The 18,372-nt window shown below is 34.2% G+C and overlaps 2 protein-coding genes across 2 annotated transcripts in view; one reads left to right on the top strand and one right to left on the bottom strand.

Annotated features, from left to right (window-relative positions):
* Positions 1-3,891: 3,891 nt before the first annotated feature.
* The window catches only part of LOC128999016 (uncharacterized), a 56,399-nt gene continuing 41,918 nt past the window's right edge, over positions 3,892-18,372 (bottom strand). Inside the window, exons 20-26 of the mRNA XM_054425372.1 lie at positions 16,443-16,571; positions 15,786-15,916; positions 13,493-13,583; positions 12,853-13,014; positions 11,253-11,349; positions 10,119-10,229; positions 3,892-7,297 (exon numbers count right to left, since the gene is read on the bottom strand). Coding sequence (XP_054281347.1) covers positions 7,230-7,297; positions 10,119-10,229; positions 11,253-11,349; positions 12,853-13,014; positions 13,493-13,583; positions 15,786-15,916; positions 16,443-16,571 — 789 coding nt within the window. The 3' untranslated portion in view covers positions 3,892-7,229. The remainder of the gene's footprint in view (positions 7,298-10,118; positions 10,230-11,252; positions 11,350-12,852; positions 13,015-13,492; positions 13,584-15,785; positions 15,917-16,442; positions 16,572-18,372) is intronic.
* On the top strand, positions 5,176-5,946 carry LOC128999017 (uncharacterized). The gene has a single exon (XM_054425373.1). The coding sequence runs from the start codon at positions 5,176-5,178 to the stop codon at positions 5,944-5,946; it is 771 nt and encodes a 256-aa protein (XP_054281348.1).

The raw sequence follows: 18,372 nt of genomic DNA, 5'->3' as shown, positions 1-18,372 counted from the left end.
AGCTTAATTCTAACACTTCTTAATAACTAATAGATGTGTTTATTTGAACACTCTATGAATGAAATGTTTGCTCTGATGAAAGATTGTGATATGAATTGATTACTCTGTAAACTGTAATATTGCAAATATTAAAAGATTGAAAATTGGTTGCAAATATTTATGAAATCTGTTTGTTCAGAAAATATTGATCAAAGTATGATTTCAAGTTGTTTATATACACTTGATTCGGTTAAGCCGATTACTCATAAATTCATCAACTTGATATTAATATTGGGAGCTGAACTTGTAAAACTTGCACTGTCAAAAAAATGCATTTATAAAATGTGATTATCAATATTCTTTGAGTATACTTTGCATACTTTGTTCTGTTAAGCCGATTACCTTTAAAAATTTACCAATTTGATATTAAAAGTACTAGCTGAAACACAGGCAAATGAAGAGATAGAGATTTGTAAAAATACTGTATTGAATAAAATATTGAGCTGTGATATAAATATAATGTCAATAACCTTTACACAATAAATAATAGTTTGAGAGACATTTGACATTTCTTTATTTCACCTGCTGTGATTTAGACCTCGATGGTCCAATCTTCCTTCCATCACAACAGGCACAAAAACACATTACAATACATTGTTGTGGTTACACTCAATAACATATTTAATACAATGCCGAATTTTATATCAATTCACAAGTTATTTAATGAAATATTGTAGCTATACTACAACAACAGAGAGAGAGAGAGAGAGAGAGAGAGAGAGAGAGAGAGAGAGAGAGAGAGAGGAGAGAGAGAGAGGGAGAGAGAGAGGGGGGGAGAGAGAGAGAGAGAGAGTTGATTGTCTGACTGAATTTGTGAATTTTTTTCATTTTAAAATACAAAGCCTCGGGAAATCTAGCCTTGATGATTTTATTTATTTATTTTAGGTCACCAGACTCCCCAAAGATGTTCATATGTTTATCAACTGGCCAGTTTACAATTTAATACAACAGGGAACATTATGTAGGTTTGTGATCTACATCACTCCTTGTTGATCAGTGCAAAGGGGCCAATCGACTACTGAGTCGATTACTTGATAACTTTTATTTAATATGGATTCTTTATGAATTTAATGGGAGTCAATCCTCATGACCCTTTACCAACCCTAGCCTTCGACCGAGTACTTTGTTTCCCCCATTTACTTTACACAATCAAACTCTCACTATTAAAAATGTGACACTCTGTTAAAAAAATTATTACCATACATGAAATACAAAATGTTATAAATAGTTATACTGATGGTGGTAGAATTTGACCCTTACATAAAACATAAAAATTTAATACTATATCACAGATAAACAAAACTCTTCAATTAATTTACTTTTTCCATTTCAATTTAATAAATAATTTTCAATTGACTAGAATTACTATTACAGCCTAAACTCTTTGTATAACAATGAAAAATGTAATGAAACATTTTTTTCTCTGAATTTCGTGACCATGTGCTTCGACATGCCAAATGAAACATGAAATATTTGGACCAACTGTGCCATGATTTCTGACTGGTAAAAATGAACTGTACATGTGTAAAAATGGCAGATATAGGCTGAACTAAACTATTTCTAAAACACAAATGACACAAAACATTCACTTACGTACACATGTCGACATATTTACATTCACACTGACGAAAGATTCACATGGACGGAACATTTAAAAACTAACTCGTAGTATTTTGTCTGACCGAGCAAAATTTCACGACACGGTTTTTTCCAAGGTAGGACTTATTAATTCTTTTTTTTTCGAGCTGGTGTTTATTGATTCAATTTATCGATTTGATGCATGTACGAATTTTCATCACGAACGCAAACCACCAATCCAGCAACTTTCTCGACTTAATACTAATAAAAACCTACCCCCAATTGCAGTTCGGCGAAATTTTGACAATTGCGATCAATTGATGCACGTACAATTTTTTTTTGCATGTACAATGCACGCACGGGTGGCCCTGTCTGATGAGTCTGGCAGTCCAATGTCCTAGAGTCTCCCCTTCCCAGCTTTCTTGCCACATCTGAGAAGTGCGGAAGCGCTCTTCCGATTAGCACCATCTTTTACTCAACAACCGTTAATATAATTCAAAATCAAATCAATCCTCTTCTCTACCAGAAAATAAGGCTTCAGCATTGGCATCGCACAGCTGAATAAATTAGTCTTGAACCTAAAATACATATGATATTGTTGTTTTCCAGTAAAATTCATAGAAAACGTTTTAAAACAGTGTGAAAACCTGAAGCAGTGTGTCATTAAAAAGGGTCTTGCTACATATGGGGAAACTGTAAAGAGCAAGCTAGTCTAGAGCACCGGACTTCGTCCCCTCCCCAATGTCCCGGGTTCAAAAACCACAAATCGCCAATGGATTTTATCTAAGTGATAATGCCGCGACCCTCTCTAGACCTATCCTGAAGTATTGTGAAAACAATCCCAGGCTAAAACTTGGAGGAAATATATAATATATGGAATAGCTGTTTGTGTATTAAGAGCCCAAAGTACGTCATTGCCGCTCGAGAACTGTAGATTTGACATTTCGAGAGAAGCAGTGACTGTTTGTACTTGTAATACACACAAGATTTTTCCTACCACCAAAATTAACATGTAATTTAAAATGTAATTTTGGTGATATTTGATTTAGGGTTATGTTATTTCTTACCAGTTGTTATTTAATGTACCAGATCCGTGGCTGTGATTGGTCTAGAAACGACAACTGGGAAATAAGCTGATTTAGTGAGTGGGAATGAGCCATTCCCGTTCTAGAGCGGCAATGAGCTATTTCACAATCTTTTTACAGGTAATTTGCATGAAGAGGTAGGAAAATTGTATTTTAAGTGTTATATTTTGCATTGGATTATACTGGTCTAATCTACTGTAAAAGTAAAACCCATCAAGCTCAACACTCTCCTCAAATATATATTACAAGGGATTCGGGTTTTAACATTTTCATCAGTGGAGTAGTTGTAAATTTTCCAGTGCGTAAACGCTCACCACTGTTGTAGAAAAAATAGGGTCACCTATTACGGTAATAATAGGTTCTTTGGAAATAGCAGAGTGGGGATGCCGATTCCGTTCCTGCTCCACTACCACTGTTTTTCATCCATCTACAACTTCAAAAGAAAGCTGAAATTAATATAACTCAGGGAAAACTTTTATGTTATACTATGCCTATTTTTTAAAGGAACTTAATCTAATAATGCAAATCTGTTTAAGACAGAGGTTGGTTGATGCTCACTTAATATAAAGAATTGAAATAAAATAAAGAATTCCATTCCACCCTGAAGATCTTGAATGTCTTTTTGGAAAACGAAGATTTAGTTTTGTTTTAACTTATCCATGTGATTAATCTTTATCAATATTTAAAACTGTCGAGTCACTTTTTATATTGAGAAAAAGTTGTGGAAATTAATATTCTGTACAGAATTAGCTGAGCAAATAAATCTTACGTATTTGTTTGTGTAGGTTTTTTTTGTATTGGCAATAATCCTTTAAAAAAAACCAAGATAATGAGTACACTCAAGACAAAAATAAACACTTAGAAATACCATAAAACAATGTTATCGTGACATCATTGATCCCATTTAATCATTTTATGATCAATAGTCTAATCTCAATGTAACCCTGTTAGCAGTCTTATTTTAAACCAAATATTACAGTTTTGTAACCTATATTAGTGCATTCTTTTCTAAAAAAATATAGAATCATGAGTAAGTTGATAGTGTTATAATGCATCTCTGGCATAAATAGTACTGAGGTTAAGTTCTCTTTTGTTGTACGAATTAATCTAGAAACTAGACCATCACGCTTCACTTTCCTTATCCACAAATCACAACCCCAGGACTTGAATGGAAAAATAAAACTATATATTGTGTTAAAATATGTTTTATTTTGTTTTAAGAACACAATATATATTTATATATTAATACTTACTTTAATATAAAAAGCACCAAAATATCACCAGAAGAATACTATAAATACCGGTAAAAGGTATCCTAGATATCAGCTGTTAAATTGCAAACATAACAATTTCCTCTATTTGCCATGAAGCAGATTTTTTCAACATTTTATAAAATGCCTTTTCACTCAAGATTTAAGTAGGTGTAATGGAACTGGCTGAATTCTCATAGAAAACTTAACATAACATTAAAACATAAATTGTCTTGAATGGTGCTAATTCTGCTCTAGTTTAGGGATGTACAGCTAGCGTCAGCTAAGCTGGCTCATGGTGGCCTGTGGGCCTGGCGCGGCACCATAGGCGGGGGGAGGGTGGAAACTAGCTTAAGACCGTTCTGAGAACATCGGACTGTCAGACGTGAGGTCCCGCGTTCCGACCGGGCAACTCTGCGAACATCTCGGCTGACTCACGGGGTTGACGTCCTAAACAAACTATGACTAATAGAGAGGGCGCTGTTATGACAAATCTTGCACGTTCCTAAGCACTGTGTCTACTCAGTAGTGAGTTTTGCTTGTGCAGTGTCACAGTGGATCGTGAAGTGGACTGTTTTCATAACGAAACGTGTGTGAGTTTTTTTGTCATGGCAGAATTTAAATCGAAAGTAGGGATTGGTGGTAAGGTTTTAAATAGTCAGAGTAGGGAAATCGTGGCAAATGTTTATACATTTATGAAAGAGGAGTGCAAGAGCGGCATTACAATACCACTACAGAAGGCGAGGGAGCGGACCGCAGCAGCAACCGGTGTATCTCAACGCTCTGTTACCCGGATAAACAGCGAACTAAATGCTTTAAAGGTGAGTGAGGATGATAATAAATCTTTTTTAACACCTCACAAAACAAAAAGGAAGAAAAAGCCGATTACTGGCCTAGACCATTTCGATGAATGTGTGGTTCGTAGGACTGTCTATGAATTTTACATAACAGAAAAAAGACTGCCGACGTCAAAACTGTTGCAGAATTCTCTTAAAGAAAAGTTGAACTTTCAGGGAAGTCAATCAAGTGTTCGGAGGATTTTGAAAAAATTAGGATTTTCCTGGAAAAGGACACAGAATAATCGGAGGATTCTAATTGAAAAATCTGAGATTAGGGAAAAGAGAATAACTTATCTCCAGTCACTCAAGCGATTCAGGTCGGAAGGGAGACCCATCGTGTACATGGATGAAAGTTACGTATGTTCAGATCACGTATCTGGGAAAATGTGGTCGGATGGATCAAATAATGTTTTGCATACGCCCGTGTCCAAAGGAGAAAGACTGATAATAGTTCACGCTGGAGGGGAACAGGGGTTCGTCCCAAACGCTTTGGCCATGTGGAAGGCAGGCCAAAAATCCGGCGACTACCACGACAACATGAACAACAAAAATTACATGCAATGGGTCATAAATCAACTGATACCAAACTTAAATCCTAACTCTGTATTGGTTATTGACAATGCGAAGTACCACAACAAGCAAATTGATAAGGCCCCGACTTCCAATAGTAAAAAAGAAGAAATGACAAAGTGGCTTTCCGAGCACAACATTTCCTACGATCCAACAATGCTAAAACCTCAACTTTACAAACTCATTCTTCAACACAAACATCGATATGTCAAATATGTCCTGGATGACATCTTGGAAAGGGAAGGCCACAGTGTACTGCGTCTGCCCCCGTATCATCCTGATTTGAACCCAATCGAGATGATATGGGCAGATGTAAAAAACTATGTTGCATCACACAACACGACCTTCAAATTGTGCGATGTGAAAAAGCTTTGTGAAGAAAAGTTTTCTTCGATATCGCAACAGGATTGGGAATGTAAGTGTAGGCACGTTAAAAATGTGGAAAATGAATACGCCGCCAAAGAGCCAGCCATCGATGAAATAACGGAAAGTTTTATCATTAATGTAGACGACAGCACCAGCGACGACGAGGGAACGAGCGACTCCGATGAATTCAGCGATATGTCTGGGATTGAGGAATTATGATGGACCAACTCCTGATGGACCCATGGGGTTTGTGGCAGTTTAGTTCTATTAAGTTATTTCTTGTAAGAACATTTATTTGAATAGTTTTTTAATGTATGATTTAAAAGCGCAACCTAAGCACCCATGCTCCCTAGTTACATTAACAACTGTTCATAAAAAGTGTTTAGAAAGTTTAGTTTATTAATTGTTAATGGATGCAGTGCATACAACCATACAACACATCTAGCATTTTGTATGCCGTCTACTGAAGCGCCTTCAAGAGAGCAGTGAGGGCAGTAGACGCAACCCGCATGACGGCAGACAATATTTTTAACCTAGGCTAGTACAGAATTTCTATCTATCGGTCACGCGCCAGCTTAGCTGACGCTAGCTGTACTATATGAAGAATAAACACTCTGTTGGCAATCTATAACATAATAGTGGATGTTACCCTCAAAAATATCCTCAATTTACCACACATATTGTTATTGTCCTAATCTTGAATTAAAGCACAATATTTGCCTGAGATAAAAAAAAATCCATGGAGTGTCCTGCTTTTTATGAAATCTTTTGACGGTCACATATATTTAATATATTTAATACTTATATGCAGTTAAAACATTAATTTTTAATCTCATATAAAAAATCTCAGAATATTTTATTATAGAGACATTTATTATTAGAGACATGTTTTGTTGTTACTAGGATTTTAATGAGTCTGTTAGAAATCATTATAGCAGACTTATTTCACGTATTGGTTAAATTTATACAACGTATGGACCTAATCTTTCCTGTTTTGGCCTTCAAAAGCCCATACTTTCTTATCAGCTGATTAAGTAAATTCTAAAGTAATCCTAAATTGTAAACACAGTTACCCTCACTTATGGTTTCCAAGTCATCCAGATTAATTTAAGTCTGGATTAGATAAAAAATAATCTTAGTATAAAGAAATACAGCCCTTTTCAGGGAAGTTTGAGAACCCCTTTATATATTGAAGCACCATTAAAAAAAATACTTAAAAGGAGTATTTTCAATAATACAGATAAACGGTAGTACTGTACTAATATACAAACACACATAGTCTTAAAGGCTTGAGTACTTAAGACTTGTATACAGTGAATTGCTACACTATCTGATTTTATTATAATTAGAGTGAAAAATACTCTGAGTATTGCTTTCTAAGTATTATAAATATGTATACATTCTGTCCATGATTTCATTATGTAAGTTTTTCATAAAATTAAAACTTCAATTTAAAATTGAAGAACTATAATTATTTCTGCAATTGAAGACAAAGTTGTTCCTTAGAGCTTGAATTGTTCAATTGAATTTCCTGAATTCAGCCATATTCTCTCAGTTGTCAACGGTGGATCTGAAAAAGGAAACAACACATTTAAGAAAATTAGCAAAACTCATCAGTTATTGTATCTATTAAAGTGGAAATGAGTTATATAAAATATATTCAACAACACACATATTCAGTTCAAGGTATGATGAATGCTTCAATTATTTTGTATACAATTGATACTATAATTCAAAATTCAAAATTCTTTATTAAGTGCTCTTATACAGCTTAACAGCCAATTACATAAGGCACTAATACACAATAGAGTGAAAATTTAAAAACGTACGTTTTCATGTCCCTGGCCTTTTACTTCGTAGCTACTGGATTTGTAGTTTATTATTATGTGTTTTAATATTTTTTGGGATGGGGGCAACATGTTACACACATTTATTTGGTTTTAAATAGGTTCTAGGTATTTTTTTCGTATTTTTAAAGTCTCGAAATTCACGACCATGACGTGTCCCTAGGGTACATTTTCCAACTTTCACGCTGTTTTTAGACTAATTATTCATGCAGCAATATATAAAGCCATATTTTTATGTCATCAATGGTTATTAAACTTACAAAAAAGGAGCATATTATAATTTTATTGTCATTGCAAACTGACTACCATGACATAATAAGTCTGTCCCTCGATTTGGCGTCACGACCATTTGGGAAAATTTTTCAACTTTGGAGCACGACAGTGGCAAGCCTGGCATGGATGGAGTCAGTTGGTTTTAGAGACTAGCTCGGGGTGTACGTCAGGATTGTAGTGCCGGTCGTTTCGAGTTGAAAGGAGGAATTACAAGATTAATACAGGAAAGGTTGTGTTTTTTGTAATTTTGGTGTGTCCATGACCGTACATAGTCATTCGATGAAGTAGACATGGTGTTAATTTTTGTTTATAAGATATTTCAATTGCTAGATTAACCTAGAAGTCCACTTTGTATCCTCGAACATGAGGTGCAGAGCTACCGCCAGAACAGAGCCAAATAACACGTAATTTCACGACCAAAGTTTCACGACCATCGCGGGTTTTTTCACGACCTATCCAGCCTTATGGATTATAGTGTGTTTGGTCGTGACAATAACTTAAATATAATTGTAATTTGAACAGTTTAGTTCAATTGAAACACATATTTTTATTATAACTAATAGTATAATTAAAGGATTGTTTAGAAAGATTTAGATTTTTTTATAAAATTCACGACCGTACCGCTTGTCCCTGACCATAACGTTTATGATTTCTGTCATAAAAATTTCAAAAATTAAAATATCGTCATATTTCAATGTTTTATACACAAAAGAAGCACGCCTCTATGCAAACATAACGATTTTTAGGGTCTCAGGTAAGTTTTTTCGGAGTTATACAAACTTAAAAAGATATTATTGGCTTTTTTTCAATTTTTTTGAGTTTTTTATTTTTTTCTAGAAAGACCAAATATACTAAAAGCTCAGTGACCTTTTTAATGTATAATGGTCATAAAAGTAAATTAGTTTATAGCAAAACATAGTTATAAAAATAATATTAACTATTTTTAATATTCATTTAAACGTCTGTTATGGTCGTGACAGGATTTTGTGTTTTTCCACTAAAGATGCTCTTTAAAAAAAAAACTACCAAAGATATTGCGTTACCATGGACATTTTATGAAACTTCAAATGTTAATGAAATCGAAAAAATAATAAAAGTTTTGAAAAAAGGGGAACAAAATTTGCAAAGTGTGTTTCCTGAAAACGTACGTTTTTAAATTTTCACTCAATAACATAAATTACATGCAGGACAACTACCCTACAGCAAACAGCATACAACTTTGATACATACACATAAAAAATATTATAACAATTGAAATAAGCTTACATTCCGTCAATAACAAAACTAAACAATGTTAATTTCATATATTATTACTTGAAAAAGTTGCATCTGCAATGTTATTTTACAGATACAATATACTGTAATGCAATAAAATAAATTGTTGCATTGTTATGTTTATTGTGTTGATCCATCAAATATCACCACATGTAAAGTAGATGAACAATTAATGTATGGTAACAAGGTCATTATAATAAAATGCTTGCTCTCATACATTTTTGTCAATCCGTTTAAATAAAGTATTATAAATATTGTTATAGTGTGATAATAATAATATTGTTCAAATTAGTTGTTACTCTGACCTTACACTTGATTTGTACTAATATCATTTGTCAAAGTCTGTTCTGGTCTTGTGACAGTAAAGAATTTGTATTTGTATTTTTTTTAAATATTGTTTAACTTTGCACATACCATTCTTAACAACATTGTTACAAACAACAGAATATTTTATATTTTTTTACGTATGCCAAATTAATCTGTACTTTGTGATAAACAGGATCAATTTAAATCTTTGTTTAGAAGTTAGTCTGTATCCTTAAGCTAATAAGATTTCCAACTTAATTTAAACATTCTTGCCACCAACACTGAAAATGATAAACTGAAACCAGTAAATTTCAGTCAAACCCAGGATGTCTCGTATCAGTCATGCAGCCTGCGTCGGTCTGTTCCAAATTTAATAGCCGGCCTGATATTTAAATGTCATTAAATTTTTTAATGCCTTTAATGCCGTGTCTATATGGGTACATTAACGAGGATGTTTGTTGGATATAAACTTTTAATTTTAGGTCGGATTTAACATGGGTCACTCGACCCAAAACTAGTAATCCACTTCCACTGAAAGATAAAAAAACTGAAGACGGATTAGGTTCTCAATAATCAAAGATTGAAATTTTGCTTGTTCATTTTGGAAATGCACATTTCCTTTTAACAAAAACGGTGATTTTTGTTAAAGAAATCCAGATCCTAAGACAGGAATGACAATTTGTTTCTCACCAATGTGAAGATATTGGTCTGGAAGACCAGAGTCCACCCTTGCAGACTCCAGACATCTGCGCAGAGCAAACACTACCCCGATAGACATGTTGAGGGGAGGCTCCCCTGTGGCTGCAAAACAGAATCTTTCATTAGACGGACTGGAGTACAAAACAAAGTTTGTATCGCATGTTCCAGCGTGCAGCTTTAAACACAACCAAGTAAATGATGTTGATATACACGATCTTTATACCGACCGTGCGCTTTTTGGGCTTTCTTCACACCATGAGAGGGGTTTAAATGAGGTAAAGTACCTCAAGGAAAGGAGTAAACTAGACACAAGAAATGTGTCACAGCGATATAACTGTAATCTTAGTAAAAAATTATTTCAGTATTTAATAACCAAAGTGTATTCACAATACTCCAGTTAAAACAGTAATATGTCATCCAAGGAATGTCGGAAACCCTAGAAAACCCACCTCTTCTTGGCTCTCCGTCTTAAGTTAATGTGAACACTTTCTCTTCTTTTACTCACCCTCCATCTTCTGTCTCTCTTTACCTCCACTCTAGCAATTGCTACCCATGCCTTGCTAGGGAGGACCATCAATTAAGAGAATAACATTAGCAATGCATTAGATTAAGATATTATCATTTAGTAAAATCATGGCATGTTTTACCATTTCCCCCATATTTTCTAATGTGAAACCTTAGAAATAATAATGCACTGAAAAACAACAAAAAGTGTGTAAGTAAATTTTGTATGTCCCTTATCTTAAGCTTTAATTTGTTTAAGTATGTCCATGAATATTAACAGTTTTATAATAAAAACTGACAGGACAAATCAATATAGTGTTTTTTTACCTATTTTTGTATCAGTTCAAATAAGATGTTTCTCACTTTACTACAACCAAGGTTTTGCCTCTGGTTGCGTCATGATCACACAAATATTGTAGAGATTATCAAACCTCAAAAGTTGTCAAAAACATGATAAACTCTTAACTTCTAATGTAAGAGCTAAAAATTGTCCAATCTTTTATTGTTTCTAATAAAGGTCTGATCAAAAAATTCTATAAACTGACTTATGAAACACTGTATCTAGATATAAATTCATACTTATACAATTTTAGAATTTGAATATCATATTCTTGTATTTACCTTTAGACTTAAGAACTCCAACAGGGTTAGGGGCATTTTGTCTCATTTGGACTCTGAAGTCAATGGGAATGTCCTTAGCACCAGGAACCTTGTAGGTCTAGAAACATGTATAAGGCATAAACACACTTTTTTTCTTTCTATACATTATACATATTAATATTTTCCAGTCAAATGGCAGTTCTGGTGCATATTGAAGCTAGTAAATATTTTTCAGTAGGTATACAATAAATACAAAACATGCAAAAATGTAAAGTTATACAATCTGTAATAGACAATCGTACATGCTCACACAAAAATCAATATGCGTTTGAAACATGATAAATAAGAAGTAATAATAAATAAGCACATTCATAGCAAATAACATATAAATCCCAAACAAAAACAATTGGCAATTACTAAGGTGAAATTGGTGGTTTTAAATTAGAGCAAAAGTAACATTTGAGAGAAAAACAAGCAATAATATAAAAATAACTAATACACAAGCACTAAATGCAATTTGTGAACAAAGATGTTAACGTGCAAAAGACATACTCTTTAACTTCATTTGGTACTACTTTTAATAAAATATTGAAGTTTTATATTGATAAAGTTGGGTTTTTATTTGGTAGAAAAGTAACAAATAATGTGCTCACTGTCAGATGTACTGAGACCAGTGCATACATTTTATAATAAATCTCTTGGAAATGTATACTGTATTTCTCCAATTATGAAATTTCCTATGATAATCATTGTTACTCAATAAAACAATAAAGGTGTTTACAAGCACTGAACTGACTAAAGTTTCTTAATTGCTAAGTAATCTACAAATGTGCTTCCAAATCAATAAAAATACTTCTTGAATAAAAACAAACAATGAGAAAAAACAACAGCAGTGGTGATTTTGTAGTGGGGCATTTAAGAAAAACCAGAAAGTACAAAAAATATGTCTACAATAACACTTGTAATAATATATTTACACTTATACTGTCGCCTCACAAGACGGTAAATACACATAAAAGATGGTAAGTGGTGATCGATTTCGATTGGACACTCCAATTATCATCAGACCCAATAATAGACGAATGACAAGAACCTCAATGGTGTCCCTACTTATATACTATTAGCTACCGAAAGTACCGGTCAAGAAGTTTCTATAAGTACCTACAACTGGAGTCAAAATTTATTTGTTCATTAATTAGCTTCTTTCTATTTTTACATTTTTCCTACATTTTCAACAAGGTTAACAAATAATCTTGTTTATAAAACTGTAATAAATAGTCTGATAAAATTTGTAAAGTGGCGAGAGTGACTGAATAGTAACAAATTATTACACTTGCATTTGTTAGGGATGTTGTAAGGCCGTGAATTTGGGCCTCTAGGTTTTAGTAAACCTTTTCTCGCTGCAAAGTTTGAGCTTGAAAAGTTATATATATTTTTAATGAAGGACGAGAGAAACATAAATCCAAATCAAATGTATAAAGTTGTTTCATAATTAAAATTTCAAATTAATTAATTTAATCAATTTAATTTTCTATGGACGAATAATCACTATCTCTACCAGTAGAATAAAAGTAATTGTTGAAAAATGTTGACATGATATAGATAAATAATGTGTACTTACCCACGTACGGTTAGTCAGATTTCTGCCTGTTTTGTGATCGTAAATAAGATCTTCACTGGTGTATAGACCGAGACCCATGACATATGCTCCCTCTATCTGGCCAATGTCCACCTCCGGACTCAGACTTGTACCACAATCCTCCAGAATATCTACTCTGGTTATCTGTTTGATAAGAATAAATTGTTGAAAGTCTTCAACCTTTCAAGTCCTTGAGGTTTCAAGGACTTTAAGAAAACCTTATCAAGTTTATGAATCTTGAGGACAATCTTTAATTTAAAACCTTTGGAATCAAAACTATTAGGTATATGAAAAAAAATAGCATAAAACTATCTAGAATAAAATCAATTACTATTATTACAAGTGTAAATAGGTACTTAAACCCTTGATAAATATATAGACTAGCTTCCATTTCACATTTATCTAATATCCTAAGCTGGCTTGTTGTTCAACTTATATTTGATCATTGATGGTCCAGAAACTTTTTCAGCTGTTACACATTGTGGTTTAAGCTGAAAGTTATAGTTAGAGCTGTTTATCTTCGATAAAAAATACTAAATAGCTTCTTGATTAGCATGCTGTTACTGTTATACAAATACAATAAGATATATCTACCAACTCTCTTTGCAAAAAAAATGCTTACAAGGAATTGTCCGGTCAAGATGTCAAGCAATACTTCTAGCACAGCAACACCGTAGATGGAGTAGCTTTTCACGTCATCTTTTGGAGTGAACCTACAATTTAGAATTAAATCATGTATAGAGTACACAACTTTTAGTTTCTGTAAACAATCTAAGTCAATTTTTATAAACATACAAGTGTGACGGCCCCAAAAATTCCCAGACCCATAACATATCAGCTGGGGAGGATTTTTTTAGATGCACCCTCAGGAAACCCTGTCAATACCGTCACAAAAGCTTTGCTTTATTTCAAATATAAAAGGAGGGTCTGTAATATTGAACTGTTGTAACCTCGCAACGTGTGCGTCAGCCAGTTGTCTCACCATGGAACATTCCATCAGCCACGCCAGGCCAGGCCAATGTTCCCAGAAGTATAACGCGCATGGCTGGAATTTGCTGAGCTCTGGTCAGCAACTACAGTTTGTCTAACGCCCCGAGTCATCGTTAGGCAGCAGCACTGTCCAGTGTTGAACTGACGTCACGCGGCATAGCCGCAATGTTGATTGGCTGGTGCCCGTCCACGGCCAACTTGGCTACGGACGGAGAACACTCAGTTGAAGTTAGTCTAAATTCAAAATTTGTTTCGGTTGGTCGCCTAAATTTCCCCGTCGCCTTTCCCCCCTTTTCCTAAAATGGAATTAATCATGACAATCTTCATCTTAGCATTGTAAGCCTATAACTTAACTTAATTCGGAATTGTATTTTCTTATAAGCTAGTACTTTGTGTTTATACATTTATTAATATAGCAAATTGAAAGTTACCTCATTAGTTATTTTATTATAATAAATTAATCATTCGTTGCAAAGTTTGTAGTTTCATTCGGCAACCTGTCACACAAGAACTCATCATACTTATCAACTAGCTTTCATATTAATTTATGGAGATCAAATCTCCCAACTGTTATCAATAATGAGCACACCTTTTACCTGTGGAATGGTAAAACACCTATTTATTATGTTTTTAAAAATATTTCCAGGATCTTTTGCATTCCATTTGGAAGCTCAGATATTTTGGGAAGTTTGAAAATGTTATGTCGGTTCCAAATATAGCCCGTCACTTTTTGTCACAGACAATTGTTTGGCCCAATTTTTAAGTACTCAAACTGATTCTTAAACAACTTATTCAATCATTCTCTACCCATCACCAAAACACCTGGGAATTGTTTAAATTACTATAAATCTGACAGAATAAAAAAGAACAAGGCAAAACTTTGATATTCGACTCCATTGTAATTATAGATTGCTACAATCATCAATTTAGAAGTTTGGTTTTTGGTCAAGCTAAGTTTGGTGCTACAGGGGAGTTAATAAAGTATTTTGATCAAAAAACTTGATCAAATTACAACCGTAAACAAGCAAACTACAGAGTGGGCCAGATAAAACCGGTCCCGAGAGGCGTAGGCTTCATACGAGACGCGCCGATGTACAGCATGACGGGACATTGACCTTTCCCCTTCCACTACTGTCTGCCGTCCGTCCTGTCCTGTCTATCTGTCCACGTCAGTGTAGCTTGAGTGTTTGACCGAGCAGTGTGGATCATGCCGTATTCAATAGAACAGCGTGTTTTCATAGTGGAGGAATATGTTCGTACAACTTCAATAATGTCGGTCCGTGAAAAGTTTCTTGAGAAGTATCCTGAAGGTGGAGTTCCTGCTAAATCAACCATTCACGATTTAATTAAAAAGTGGCGTACAACAGGCAATGTGCCAACATTCCAGTAGAAGAATTGCAGACTGTTTTCCTGAACATGATTCGCCGTGCTGAAATTTGCATACAAGTTGGTGGCTCCCATTTTGAACAGAGACTGTAAATCCTTAAATGTACATGTTGTAAAATAGACAAAATAAAATTTCATTTTACTTAATATTATGTATTTTTTTTATTTCGCCTAGTCACTTTTTCAGTTTCCTGTACGCATTGTATGAGTATTACGTAAACTCGCTCGGGACCGGTTTTATCTGGCCCACCCTGTACAACAGTTTACTTGTTCTCTATAAGAATTTTTAGTGAATATTTTTTTCTGTGAATGAAAAACATAAAACAAAACCAAATTCATGATAAATCATCAAACTGTAATGAAAAATCGGGTATTTTTATGTAAGAAGGGTAAAAACTTTAAAAACCAAATTCAAAAAAATGTTTAGACCCCATAACACATTAAATAGTCATGAATATAGTTGGAGAAATTTTCAAGAACAATATGTTTATTGTGACAACCTATAAGATTATACACAGAATAATAAAATGTATACCTACATATAAGTTGCATTGAGGTTGACCTGTTGACCCATAGCCTTTGCCACTAGTTCCTTCCATGTGGCATTAGGGTTTTCTTTCTTTATAGGCTCCAACCTGCTGAGTAATTCTTCACAAGCCTTTTTGGCAGCCTGAAAAATCATACAGAGTAAATCCTGTATTCTAGGTGGAAGTAGTTAAATTATAGCAACATTTTCTCAGTTACCGGTACACAGTTTGGTCAAAATGGTTGGTGAATCAGGTGTTCAGTGGTAGCAAATTGCAATATTCATTACAATATTCAATATTATTGCAATATTCACACTTTCATACAGTGTAACAAATTCAAACACAGCTCTCCAAGGCAATAAAATTTAAAAAATATATATTAAAATTTATCTACGTAAATACCTGCTGATCATTAAGTGAGAGATTAGGTATATTTAATTTTAAAAGGTACCCAACTTAGACTATGTTTTTTACATTAAAATTTTTACTTGGATCATGATAAAGGCCTATATTTCATCACCTAAGATATCATCACAAATAACCAGAGTGTATTGCAACAAATATTTTGATCGTTGAAATATTTTATCAAAATAATCCTAAGAGCTTATGTTTAATAAATAATATCCTGGACACAGAATAAAGCAAAAACTTAAAATTGAGAGTACTTACATAACAAGCAGATTCACTACCCCCACTGCCTCCTGTAGGGGCTGCGTTGGGGGCTGTGAGAGACAGGGTTGGTTTTACACTGATGCTCTCTACGGGGACACCCAGGGTATAGGCTACCACTTGGGCTACCTGCAAACATCAATGCCAGTGTTCATAGGGTTGATACTGGATATTGTGCCAGAGGGATCCATAAACATATTTATATAGAAGCGCTTGCAAAGAGTAGAGGATTAAGATGTGTGGCAGGGTTGGAGGAGAGAACATTCAACTATGATAGTAGTTTTTTTAAGCCTATTTGTGCGTATAGCTTATTAGTTTGTGTGTATGCTGCTTTTTGCCACTTACTAGTATTTGTGAATAGAACGGTTCCATTTGCACTTATATAGCTGACGTGTACACTTTGCTGAATGGCTAGAAAATGTGTTATTTGTTAATTATTGAATCTTCCGTCGCATGCGAGATAAGGACAGTGATATTTTTGTCTGCAAGAAACACATTGGCTGCTGACATTCATCGCCAAATGACTGAAGCTTATGGCCCTTAATGCAATGGTAGAGGGTAAAGTGCAAAAATGGGTTAGGGAGTTAAAAAAATGGCCGTGAAAATGTAAATTTTTGAAGAAGTTGTGTTTTTGTTGAGTAACCAGACTTCTCACAGAAGACCACAAAGGAATAAGGTTTTCAGTGGCAAAGAGCCTTGTTGCGGCGTACACGTGAACTAAGAAGCTATACACACATACGGCCCTTACTAAAAAAAAACTTCCCTTGTATTATCATTGTCATAGTATAGTAATTTATTCTCTACATAGATACAATTTGTTACAGTAGACTCCCGATTATCCGGACTCCTCGGAACCGAGGCCAGTCCGGATAACGGTTTTTCTGGTTAACCCTCCGAGTGTCACGCGTCATAAAAACGACGCACAACACACTTTGTGTAGGGTCACGCGTCGCTTTTAAGACGCACAAACATCGTTTACGGCGAAGGCTCTATGACTGACTGAATCGGATTGAACTGGATCGAGTTAGGTATCGTTCTTTCCGTAATATTCTAAGCTTTCTCCAGAGGTCTGTCTCTAAGCGCTATTCATTTTAGTTCCGAAAATATTGTAGCAGACAGCTGACGTGCGTGTATTTGTAAACAGCTAGGTTCCCCCGGACCGATGACTGATGTGTTTTATTACGTTTATCATTGTTTTAGTGTTAAAAATCAAAAGTAGTGATATACGTGGTGCATTATAAGAAGATTTAAGTGGTTTTGAAGTGCTGGTTGATGATCCTGAAGAAGTAGGTAGTGATATTGATGTAAATTATCAGCCAGATTCCTAGCTATGGTTAGGCTATGCATTCTTAGCTAAACGCTATGTACTGAAATCCGTTTTTCGCTCATAACTTATTTATTTGATAACTTACCTCGCTATATGATTATATATTTGTAATCCTCATTAAATTTAGAACAAAGTGGCTATTTTCAAATATTTATAGGCCTATAATTTATACAATTTCATTGAGCGTGAACTTATTTTTTTTTTGAAAATTTTCGAATTATATTTTTTTTACCTAAAAATTTTTTTTTTGAAAAAATGTTCCTTATGTTTTATATATAATATTGAAGCCCATGATTTTCCAAACAAAATGGTATATAGAACATTAGAATTAACATTGTTTTAAGCTTCTCAGATCCGTTTTTAATAAAACCTTGCAAAGGGGCCAAAAATAGGTGGACATTAAGGCCTAAACTATGGACACTCGGAGGGTTAAAAAGACGTCCCCAAAAACTTGTTATGTAACCCAAATATTTGACTTAAATTTAGGAAAGCTTTGTATTTTAGACACGTGATCACTGGTCTCAAATCTTTCCTACAAGAACAGTCGTTTCAGTACCGCCCACTTCCTGCCGATCTAGTCCGGTTAAGCCGATGTGCCGATGT

Source organism: Macrosteles quadrilineatus, unplaced genomic scaffold (assembly GCF_028750875.1).
Source record: "Macrosteles quadrilineatus isolate MER2022 unplaced genomic scaffold, UCM_ALF_1.0 Scaffold_7__1_contigs__length_78375512, whole genome shotgun sequence".
Taxonomy (NCBI): domain Eukaryota; kingdom Metazoa; phylum Arthropoda; class Insecta; order Hemiptera; family Cicadellidae; genus Macrosteles; species Macrosteles quadrilineatus.
This window is presented reverse-complemented; position numbering and strand designations above follow the sequence as displayed.